Source organism: Parasteatoda tepidariorum, chromosome 5 (assembly GCF_043381705.1).
Source record: "Parasteatoda tepidariorum isolate YZ-2023 chromosome 5, CAS_Ptep_4.0, whole genome shotgun sequence".
Lineage (NCBI taxonomy): Eukaryota > Metazoa > Arthropoda > Arachnida > Araneae > Theridiidae > Parasteatoda > Parasteatoda tepidariorum.
This window is the reverse complement of record NC_092208.1, coordinates 45,359,013-45,371,854: the sequence shown is the minus strand read 5'-3', so window position 1 is coordinate 45,371,854 and position 12,842 is coordinate 45,359,013. Positions and strand designations below refer to the sequence as shown.

General features: G+C 28.2%; 1 protein-coding gene across 1 annotated transcript in view; it reads right to left on the bottom strand.

Moving 5' to 3' along the window:
• LOC107449327 (microtubule-associated protein tau) overlaps positions 1-11,940 on the bottom strand; it is a 28,557-nt gene extending 16,617 nt beyond the window's left edge. Inside the window, exon 1 of the mRNA XM_021147594.3 lies at positions 11,660-11,940. Within this exon, the coding sequence (XP_021003253.2) occupies positions 11,660-11,720 (61 nt within the window). The 5' untranslated portion in view covers positions 11,721-11,940. The remainder of the gene's footprint in view (positions 1-11,659) is intronic.
• Positions 11,941-12,842: the final 902 nt, after the last annotated feature.

The window sequence follows — 12,842 nt, the reverse complement described above, 5'->3', positions numbered from 1 at the left end:
CCACAAAATCGAGCACTTAAAACTTGAAAATGATTAAAATTAAATTTAAATTATTAAACAGCAAACAGACTTATACGTGTAGAATATTATGCTATCAAACAGTCTTTTTTAATTTTTCAACAGTAAAAGAACACTTAAATATAGAAAACGATGAAACTTAAATTTTAGTTATTGCGTAACAGATTTTTGTTGGTATATTTTCTTGCAAAATAGCCTTATTTAAATCTTATTCAACAGGAATAAAAGTACGTTTGATATTAGAAAATCATAAAATAAAATTTCGATTGGGTGTACTTGCCCTTCAAGAAAAAGAGAATCGCGGATATTCACTGACATTACTTATGACTTCACCTGATCGCGTATAAGCAAAATGGCGTGTTAAAGTTAAGATAATTTTCTCCACATAAGTTAGGATATTAATTAACGTGAAGTTAGTTAAATACAATGCCGTATCACACATCGAATTTATTGAAATATAATTCTTTCTCGTCTGCGTCTTTTACTTAACATAGATTTATTATTTATATATTTTATTGTAACCATGATATATTTTTTTTCGTGTACCTGACAACTTCGATGCATAATTAGTTTATGTTCTACATTGCTTTGTGTCTGTCTTTGTGTTCAGTGAAAAATATATAGTGAAAGTATGAAAATCTTCGTGAAAGAATATAGAATGTTTCATTCATATTGATAAAAATGATATTTGACTTGCTTGAAAAAGAATGGAAAGAACAGCTGATAACGTAAACAAATGCCACGTTTCAACAACCAGTCAGGTTAGAGATACCGGCATTACGTCACTTGCAGGTATCCCATTACAAGTAAACAAACTGATTGGGTCTGGACACAGAGTTTCTGGATCCCTAATTTCCACTTTAAATTTCTTTAACTTTTCAGAAGTCAATCGTGTGACGGTTAAGTGTTGTTATGCGTTTAAATGTTGATTTTTCGAATGATTTAATGGGATACCTGCAAGTGACGTAGTGCGGATACATCTATCCTGATTGGCTGTTGAAACGTGGGATTTGTTTACGTTAGAAACTATTCTTTCCCTTCTAGTTTGAGTAAGTCAAGCCCATCAAGTAACAATTCTCTCAAGTGACACATACTATATTCTTTCACAAAGATTTCTTCACAAATATATCAATTCTTTCACTTTATTCATCTGACTTAAAACAAAAACCGGCACGCAGCAATGTAAAACATAAACAAACTAATTTTGCATCGAAGTTGCCAGGTACACAACACAAAAATATATCATGGCTACATTAAAATACATAAACAAATAATAAATTCAAGTTAAATAAAAGATGTAGACGAGAAAGAATTATCTTTCACATATTCGATGTGCGATATAATTAACTTCACTTTACTTAAAATACTTTCACTTGTGTGGAAAAGTTTAGCTCAATTTTAACACGCCATTTTCCATACAAACGATCAGCTGGCACTGATGTTACAGGTCACATGTGTGGGTGATCTTCTTTTTCTTGAGATGCAAGTACCGAATCCATCATTTTCCCGTGGAGTCATTATTTTTTATTTAATAATAACTCTTTCATTATAAATATTTTAAATATTTCTTTCAGAAAATTAAACTACAATGAAAAAGCCAAAATCTTAAAAGAATAGTAAAACATATTTCAAGCTCTTTACAAACTTAAAGAGCATTCCTACTGAATGTCGTTTGAACTTTAAATGCACCGATCAAATTCTCAGTTTCTAAATGTATATTTTATATGAAATTTTATTTTGATTTAAAAGTGACAAAAATATTGTCGGTGCAGGGTTAGAAAATATTTTGCATCAAAATGGAAAGTTTGCTTTAGAAACATTTGAATTCTACACAAAATAGTTTATTTATAACAAAAAGAGAAGGGAAAAAGATCTCCAGTCTTCTCTTCAAATGAATATCGATTGAACTTTGAGTTTATTTTCGAACGGCATCGTCAGAACAGTTTGGAGCGGATTCCAGAAGGTCCGTGTCGGGGAACAAACCCACTGTTACTGTAGAATATTTTGTAACCAGTTTTATTTTAATTTTATTCTACGATTTAATTTTATTAAAAGAACGCTTAAAACAGAAAACGAAAAAAATTAAATTTTAGTTATTAAATAACAAACAGACTATTGGTCTAGAATATTTTGTTACCAAAAGAAAACTTTCTTAAAATTTTATTCAGCAACAATAATAAAACACTTAAAAACTATAAGAGATTATAAAATTAAATTTCAACTATTGAATAACAAATAGACTGTTGGTATAGTACAATTTGTTCCCAAAAAGTTTAACCTACAATAAAGATCTAAAATTAAAAACTGGAAAATGATAAGATTAAATATTAAGTGTTGAATAACAATCTATTGACGTAAAATATCTTATGACCTAAAATTTTTATTTAAAATTTTTCTATTTGAATTTTTTTTTTAATTTTTTTTTATTTTTTTATTTCAGTGTTTTCACCCATCTTATAGTATGTTTCAATATATTTCATTACATGTGTGTATGTGCTTCTAAATTTTCTTCGTTTTTTTTTTGTTTTCACACATTAAAAAGTGATTGTTAAATTGTTATTGATTTCATAGGCAAAAAGCAAAAGATTGTTAAAAAGATAAGACATCAGATTCAAATGAAGTTTGTGACAATAATTTTCCGCTTGTTAAAAATATCTTACAGTTTTTTTTTCTTTTTTGTTGCAAGCTTGAAAATGCATAAATATCCACAGTAAAAATATTCAAATTATTTTATAACGCGTTTTGCTTCTTGAAACACTAAATTTCGCACATAATTCGATGAATTTCATTCATCATGGTTTTATTCTTTACCGAATCAGCTTTGTATTGCATATTTTATAAATACTGTCTGGAATTAAACCTTTTACCACCTAATGGAATGGAATGAAATGAACAGTTTAATGAAACTTTTTACTTAACATTACGTGAACATTTCCTAACTATCAAGTGAAATAATTCTTATTTGGTGAAGTGTCTTTTTAAATATTCATGCAATGTGCTGTTTTCTTGTCCCGGGTGAATGCTCTATTTGGTATTACATCTTCCTGAAAACAAAATTGCTGACCTGAATTACTTTGTACGATCAATACCGGCCAGGAAAGGTGTTGCTCCTTGCATTTTTTAGCATGTTATACAATGGCCTAAATTATAAATCCTTTTTTTTTAAATAACAAAATTCGTGATTCCATTTATAAATTAGTACATGGAATAAATGGAATGTTCGAATGGTTGAAAAATAATTTTTATTTCTCTTTTTCAATTATTATGTACATAACAAAATTCGCTTCATTTATTGTTCTTTTTTCTTCATTTATTGTTTCTTTTCTTTTCTAAACAAATGTGATGCACATCATTGTCATCTGCAAGTCTCTTCAATGTTGTATACTAAATTTTATTGAAAAAATTATCTATGTATTATGCAATTCTATCTTGTAATTGTTATGCAATTATGTAATTGTTTATCCATGTATTTTGTATTATACGGGCTGGACTGGTAGCCAGACGTGGACTATGCGGGTAAAGGTTTTGCAAACCTAGGTACGTGTCCACGTCTGGAGGAAAAGAAAGGAAAAGTTGAAAATGGAAGATAATGGAAAAGCAATTGCATATTAAAAAAGAAAAAAAACTTCACTCTTTCAAACCCATAAATTAATTTTTGTCTAAAATTCTAATAACTTTAAAGAGTAATTATTTTGAATTTTTGCTAATATCTATCCAGATGCGGGAGAGTACTTAACAATACTAATTTAAATATGCAGTGAAACCCGTGCAAATTTGCGATTTGCCATGAATTTCTTTAGTGGACAACTTATTAAGAAGAGCGTTTTTATAGTCTATACAAATTAATAACGTATATGATACGCATTATTTATTATGTACGCTATTTTTTTCCGTATGATCAACTTACAAAGGGGTTTACGTCAGCTTTCAATACTATGTTATAAATTCAGTAAAATTCTAATACATAACATAATACCACAGAACATTTCCTTGAAAGTCTTCTTTTTCTTGCTGGTAAACTTATGAATGGTCAAGAAAAACATTCACTATGGCACTCTTAGATTAAATTCAGGGCTCAACATACAAGATAAACATATGGTTAGGTTATTAAAGATATTCTCTCTTTTATTTTACAGGAAAAATTCAGTTCTAGGTAAAAGAGGTCAACTTGTCAGGTTTCACTGTATTATTCTTCAGAGAAACACCGAAGAAATTAGTAAATTTGAATTCACACTGTTTAGAGGGAAACAGAAAAACCTTCAAAGTCAAAATGTATTAGTTTTTTGATTAATCAACAACTTAAAGCAAATTATAAATAATTGTCTGGATGCAATAGAAACTGCATGATTGAAAATGAATAAAGTTATCATAACGGCGAGCATGAAGTGCACTGTTTTTCGAAGGTTCTATCGTTACTTGAATTAATGATATTTGGGGTGGCTCAGGGGATAGAGTGTTCCCCTTCCAATGAGGTGAATCGGGTTCGAATCCTAACAATGGCTAGACGATCCGAATTCCGCATTCGGCTCTCACCGACCACAGTGCTGACGTAAAATATCCTCAGTGGTTGACGGATCATACGTTAGAGTCCCTTTTCCATCAAGCTAACCGCGGGGGTTTTCGTGGTTTTCCTCTCCATGGAACACAAATGCGGGTTAGTTCCATGAAAAAAAGTCTTCCACGAAAGCAAATTTCTCCCAATACTCGAACCAGGAGTTCCCTTGCCTTCTGGATTGGTTCAAAATTACAAGGGTACGGAGTTGAACATTAGTAGTCATAAACTCAAAATTGGGTCGGCTGTTCAACGACGGTTATAAAATAAAGTAAAAGCATATTATGCTGAGCTGTGGTGACTTAATCCAGGAGTTCCTTTGTCTTCTGGATTTGGTTAAAAATTACAAGGTTATGGAATTGAAAACATTGGTCGTCGTGAACTCAACAGTTAAGTTGGCTGTTCAACGATAGTTATAAAAAAACAATATGCTGTTTTTATACTTATTACGACTTGCAACAGTTATTCATGATTGCTAGTTTAAGTGTTCTTCTCTAACTACCGCACTCTATGTTGTATCTCTCAAAATATTTCAAAATATCAATATAAAAAGGCCATAAAATAAAATGCAATGATGATCTAGTTTCTTAATATTCGTAAAGCGATTCCAGCGTGACATTGCTTGGATTTATAAAATATGCAAAAATGGAATTAAAAATTAACCATTGATATTAATAATTTTTATTTAGGTGTAAGATCTTGCCAAATTGTCAATTTCGTTAAAAGTTTTATTATCTATTTTTTTAAATATTTAAGTTAATTATCCGTTTTAGAATAGAGCGTTGTGCCTTAGGACATGGAAAACGAAGTAGCAAACATTAGCATTATTTTTAAAAAAAAATCTAATTTCAACCTTAATCAATACATGCTATCACAGCAGAAGCTTTAAATTAATGACTTCGCGATAGAAAGAAATATTTTCGTGAGAAAATATTGACCATTATTTTTACAATAAATGATTTAAAAAATTATGCGTCCTACATGCTCATATTCGCTCCCTTCATCGCGATTCTAAATTTTTTTAAAATATTAGGTATAAACTGAGAGCTTGTTCTTTGTGGCATATATCTGCAATATTTATTTTCAAAGTTAAGAGACTTTAATAGAATTAAAATATTGTCTTTATTGCATAAAACTGTTCTGAGATACAACAAGATGCTGTACAACACAAAAAATCCCGGATCAAATTACGGTATAAAGTACCTACACTTTGGGTGAATCATCCGTAAAATCCATTTTTACCATAAAATATTAAACAGTAAATTTTACAGTAATATTTATTTCATTAGGGTTATTCAGCGATTTTACTGTAATTATTACTGTAAAAATTACGGTATATCAGATTTTTTTGCACCGTAACATGTTCCAGTAAAAATGGATTTTACGGTAAAAGGTATTGGCCTCCTGAGTGACTATACTTTTTACCATACATTTTATTGTGTACTTTGGGACATTTTTCAATTTCTTCTTTAAAAGGCTGACAGATTTTTTCTTAATTCTGTTTGTGTTGGAAAAAATTGTTTACTTTAGAATAAGTTTTTGTAAGCTTGTCTTTGGAATACGAATCTGACTAAATAGTTAAAGCTAAAAATTTGGATGTGAAAAGTGTCCCATAAATAAAACACTTTTCCTATAATATCTAAACAATACTAATCAATAAGACAATATGAATCGCTTATTTCGAGTTCAAGAAATTAAAACTGTGGCTTTTTTATATTTCTTGATACAAACGTTGATTAAAAAAGCATTATATATTTCTTATATATATATGGATTTCTAATTATTCTTTAAAGGAAATGTTCTGATATTGTTGTATTACGTAACAATAAATACAGTTACAACAAACTTCGTTCGAAAAATATTTTCCCAGTGATGTTTCCCTTTAATACAGTTGCTAGGCAACGGAATTTTCTTTCACGGAACGTGGCCGTAAAACGCATAAAAGAGTCAAGATACGATCTCAACTGAATGAGGATAGTTCCCTAGTAAGTAAATTTGAACCAATATTTTATTCATAAAATTTTACTACTCGAAGTTGCCATCCTAAAATTTAAATTCAAGTAAAGATAGGGTATACTTTGCGCTCGCATGAATAGAACAAAGTAACATTAATGAAGCCCAAATAAATGAACAAAAATGGACATACTACAGTTCTTTAAACGAGAACGTTCCTCATTGTCGAAACGCAAAATTACGATACGAAATGTGATACGTGTATATTAGTCCTTTTGTCATCAAAATGACAACATGAGATTTGATAGATGTATATTAATCGTTTTGTAAACAAAAAGACAACATGAAATTTGATAGATGTATATTAGTCATTTAGTGAACAAAAAGGCAACATGAAATTTGCTGTATGTTTATTAGCTATTTTGCGTTTTCATATTGAAGAAGATTCTTATTTATAGAACTGATACATTCCAGTTTTCTGCAGTTATTTGTGGTTGATTAACGTTATTTAGCTTTATTCTTAAGTTTAAACGTCATTTTTAATAATTCTAAAATGCTGTTTCTACAATGATTTACTTCCTTCTTATAAAATTGATGTATGTCATAAGACAATTACGTTCTTTTTGTTTATTTCTCTTGCAACCTATGTAGCTAAATCTTCGAATTTCAAAGTAAGGCAAGGACGCACAAGTTTTGTGAAATCACGCGTGAGGTGAAATGCGTGGGTCACCTTTCATCTCAAAACACCTGTTCCATCCGTAGGTGGTTTGCGGCATGAACTTCTTCAACATCCTTCAATCCAATCAAAATAAATGTAAATTCCAGTATTTTTTTACGAAATCTTTTCAGGCAAGCTTGAAAACTTTATTTTATAACTTGCTTTTTTATATTTTAAAACAATTATCTAAAGAGGACGGTTTTTCAAACAATTTAAAAATACATAATTAATTTCAATACACAACAATTGTTGTTTTCTTTTAGTTTATCTGAGAAATACACAAAGATTTAATGAAATAATTCCCTGCACTAGAAAACAAAAACATTTTTAATTACTCAATTAAGCATATGACAGAATTTTGTCCAAACTCTTCACTTCCAAATAAGATTCCGAAGAGATCTTAGGAAATTCTAAAGTGATCATTTTATTAGTTGGTTGGTTGATATTGAATTTCAGATTCTATTTTATTATAGTTGCATATAATCACATGCCACAAATGTCCGCTTGAAATATTTATATTTCTGATGTATTTATTCAAAAGATTCTAATACGATCATTTGTATTTATCAATATATGATTAAAACTTTTCCCTGACATTTCCTATTTCAGACAACGGTCAAAAAAGATAATATTAATCTTTTCTACAATGGAAGAAGTTTTAGCAACAGTGAAATATTGAGCATTTTATGCTTCTACTACTATTTTAATTTAAAAAAAAAACAGCATAAATTTGAATTTTTTTAAACATTAGTTTAGTTTATGTTGACCGGACTGTGTCAGGGAACTGGCCTTGCATAAGAAAGGTTCTGGGTTTGAATCCCGGACAAGGCACGGATGTTCCTTCATGCTCTGTACTATTTGTCCTTATTGTGGGAGCAACGTTGGTCCACCTAATATGGTGCACCTGAAAGAGTGGCCAACAAATCTGCCCCTCAGATGCCTGCATGACGAAAGGTCATTCTCCAGGTGGGCATTGGAAAAAAAGGGTTAGTTTTCAAAATGAATTCTCAAAATACCATTAGAAACTTATAGATCATTGGCAGGAAACTAGAGAAAACAATTTAATTGTAATATCGTTCTTAAAAACCTTTTAATAAAAGAAAAGCAAATAGTTGTGTATTGAAATTAATGAGCTGTAGTGCAGTTATCACGTTAAAATAACGTAATTTCTACGAACCAGGCTCATTTTTATTCCATAATACAAATTCTACAAACCTTTACTATTCTATAAAAATAAGTCATATTTATTTTACAATACAATTTCCAAAATAGTTTAACTGTTCTCACACAATTTTCTAAAATCTTTCCTGTTTCATTGACAATAAAAAGTCTGATATTTAAATTAGCTGTTGCATTTGGTCAAAAATGGTTAAAGAATTGATAATCTTTTAATGATATTTTTTCCTTATAACACCGAACAAAAGAAGATGCTATCTTTTAGGAAGAAGGACTGTTTAACTATTGTTCATAGTTTCTATTACACATGCTAGTGTTTATTTAAAACAAAGAAAGGTTAAGAAATCACAAATATAACATAAGCCGAATCAACTATGGAACTAGAAACCCCTTCACTGCCTTTAAATTAGTTATTTAGATCTTGAATGCTGACTCAGTTTATGCTGATTTCTTCCTTTCAATGCTAATATATTCTTAAACGAAGATAAAATATTTATTCATTAAAAGAATATGAAAAAAGAGCATTTTCATTCATAACTATTTTAAATAAAATTTATTGGGACAAATTTACTATCCCAGAAGGTGTTTTCAAATACGTAATACACCTGAAAGTTAACTGCCAATTTGAACATTTTTATGCAAATGTTTGATCTAACTTTTTATGTATGTAAAAAAATCAGTCGTATGCAAACGTATTTAAAATTGAACTTATTGCATTAGATTTATTACCCAACGATTCAATAAGTTTTATTCTAAATTACGCTTCTAAAAGTTAGGCCTACAATTCAATTATGATTAAGAACTTTTTCATTTAGATGGCGTTTGAGTTTTAAAAATGTGACTAAAATTGTAATTAGTTTACTTGAAAATAAAGTGTTATATTCTATATAAATTTATTCATTTCAGTTTTACTAAATTTCTACTAGTATAAATTTTTAATGTATTCTTTGTAAGTTTAAGAAGTCTAGATTCTTCAAAAGAATCTATATTTTTACCTTGGAAATAATAATATTAACATATTTTTAAAAAGAAAGTCATTATTATCGATCGCTTCGCTTTTATTTAATAAACAATTTTCGAAAAAACAACTTGTATTTTTAATTTCATTCTAAAACCCTCAGAAAATCTGACAATCTGTGTTGCATTTGTGAAATTATTATTTTAAATGAAAATATATCAACATTGGTTTTGAAATGTGTATATCTTTGTATTTATACTATTATTATTTGCATTAATAAAATAGAACCACAGAATATCTATAGAGAATAATTGATCCTTTGTTATACTACTCCAGAAAATTTCATAATTTGAAATCTATAGTTTAAATTATTTTAAATGATATCATGATGCTTTTTAAATCATGATAAGTAATTGTGATCTATAACTTCTTAATTTTAATATAAACTTTGGGAAGACGCCAATAACACTTTAAGCTATAACATCTTCGAAACACATATAGAATTTTAGAGCATGTTGCGTTTCTGCTACTATTTCAGGTTGAAAAACTTTAATTTGAGAATATTTTTTTTCAAACTTTAGTTTATTAAATGAATACACATAATACCATTGGGAACTAATTGGGCATTATGAGAAAACTGGAGAAAACAAATTAACTCTGCTTTTGTGAAACATATTTTTTAAACAATTTATTTAACTAATAATGTAAATATATTTTTCTTTTAAAAAAATCATTATTTTTGATCCATTAATTCTTTATTTAACATAAGTTTTGAGTGAAAGTGCAAACAACACTATTATAATTTTTTTTAAAAATTCTCTCATAATATCCTCACCCGCATGCACTGTAAAAAAATTCAGGATCTAATTAAGGTAAAAAATACAAGCATTTAGGGTACCGGTACATTTTACAGTAGAATCCATTTTACCGGAACATCTTATGGAACAAAAAAGTTGATATATCCTAATTTTTACAGTAATAATTACCGTGAAATCATAAAATCATTCTAATTAAATAAACATTACTGTAAAAATGAATTTTACAGATGATGTTCCCGAAATGCCGGTATTTGAACAGGAATTTTCTACAGTGTATAGTATGCCAGAGAATGTTACGTTTTCTTATTTTTACTAAAAAATTAATTTTAAAATCTATCATTGTAATTTTAATGTAGTTTAGAGAATGATTCTTAAGAATATCTATCAAAATGACGGGATACTTGTAAAGAAACTAAAAAGAAAAAATAATTTCAAGTTTCTTCTTTTTTCTTCTTGAATAATGTTTTTAAGTAATTACTATTTTTTAAAGACAAGCATGAATATCAATTCATTTTCTTAACTTTTTCTTCATTTTACTTAACTTTTGTGAAAACGCATACACAACTTTTAATTTTTTATAATGTTCTAATTGACATAAAAAAAAACGGAGTTTGTTTTGTTCATATTACTATTTTAATTGTTTTAACACAATAATTTAAATATAAATCTCAGCATTTAAAATGTAATAAATAATACTTATACAGTATGGTAAGGCGATTGCGGTGTAACTTCGATAAAAAATTAATTTTCAATTTGAAATTATTTTTTACGAAAAAAAAGTCATAATTTGTCGTATTATCAAACATTTTTATTTACTCATATTTAACTGGTAGTAAAATGTTTGAAACCTTAACAAACAATAAAATGTTTGAAAATATGTTAAAACAAAAGAAAAATAGTTAATTTTTTTTAAAACAATATATAAATATTAAAAATTGCTTTCTTGAAATTGAAATGAGTACAAATAGCATATAGTTATGGTTTTGAAAATTTTATGAATAAAAAATGGAAGAAAAAAAATTAATTACTCAAAAGCAAGATTTATACCTTAAAAGAAAACAACCTTTAATTAGTTCCTTTCGGACGATTGAATTTAAAAATTAATTATAAAATGTATATTTCATAGAAACAAATACGTATCCTTGATAATCACTTTATGCAAATGAGTTAATTTTCACTTAATTAATGTGGCATTCACTGTAAAAACATACTAATAAGAAATAATAAACATTTTGCTTCAGAATTCAAGAATTCAATACATTTTAATTGTGTTTTTCGAATATAATACGCAGAGCAATTAATTCTGAAGAACCATTTTTAAGCTGACGCTATTAGTTATCTATTTTATCAAACGTTTCTAAATGAATTATTATATTCAAGATAAAAATATAGAAAACTGAGAAAATTTTTTTTTAGATAAGATATCCTTATTTTGGCGGGCAAAAAATGAAAAGAATATTTATTACCTTGCGAGCTGTTAGGAGCGGTGTTGTTGTGATGGACAGCTCCTACGACTGCTTCGGCCATTATCTTCTTTAACTATCACACTCAAAAGTGACTATCCGTTAGTCGCACACTTTAGAAGAAATAAATATCTTTTAATTAACTTGTTAGTCACTTAACTGTCCTTTTTTAGAGATTATTCAAGAAGATAAATAGAAAGAGGAAAAGAGAACTAGAGAGCTCTTAATCCATCAGCTCCGATTCCGAGTCGATCTCAGTTGAAAGGTTGCCAATTCAGATGACTGAATGGGAAAAGTCGCCAAGTGACGCCAAAATTTAATTTGCTCCCTGAACTAAAAATTCGTCTTCTTCGTGCGCCGATCGATTGGGTAAGATGATAGCGGTAAATGAACAAAAATGAAACAGTGATTTTTCAAAATTATGTGTCATTCAATTACTATGAGAAGAGTTAGAAAAGAGATTTTTCGAAAATATTGGCGTAAGATCTTGGCGCCAGCGTCTTAAGTATGCGAATGTAATTCAACGTGCATATTAAAATTTCAGATCATAATTACTAGGACTAATATTTATATTTTATTCATGAAAAATTGCTATGGCTTACAAAATAAAAATAGTTTACTAATATCACGCAGCTGTGATATTAAGTGATTTTCAGAATTTATTTAATTTAGTGAGGCCGTCGTTCATTTCAGATAGTTATATAAAAATATGCAGTTGAGAATATGTGATTTAATGTGAAAGAAAAATCATGGTATTTTTTAAAAATAAATTTTTTAATTGAACTTAATAAAAATTTTTTTTTTTTTTTATAGCAACATTACATGTTTATAACTGTATTTAAGGTATAAATAAAGGAAATTTAGCTTAATGTGACGAATTTATAATCAATTAAATTAATAAAAAATCAGAAAAAATTTTCAATTTTTGCTGACACCGAATTTAAAGATTGTTTCAGTTTTTTTTCGGATTTATTTTATATAATACGAATAAATGTAATTTTTGATGCACGAAGGATTTTTTAAATTATTTTTAGCAAGCAGAAAATTGAAAAGAAACTCATTTAAAAGGTCAGAATTTTGTCATTCAATTAATCAAAAAATGTAAACACAATAGCTTTTTTTTCGTGTTGAAAAGTGCATGTAGCATGCAAGTAAGAACAAAGAGTTCGGCAATCACCGCTTTTAA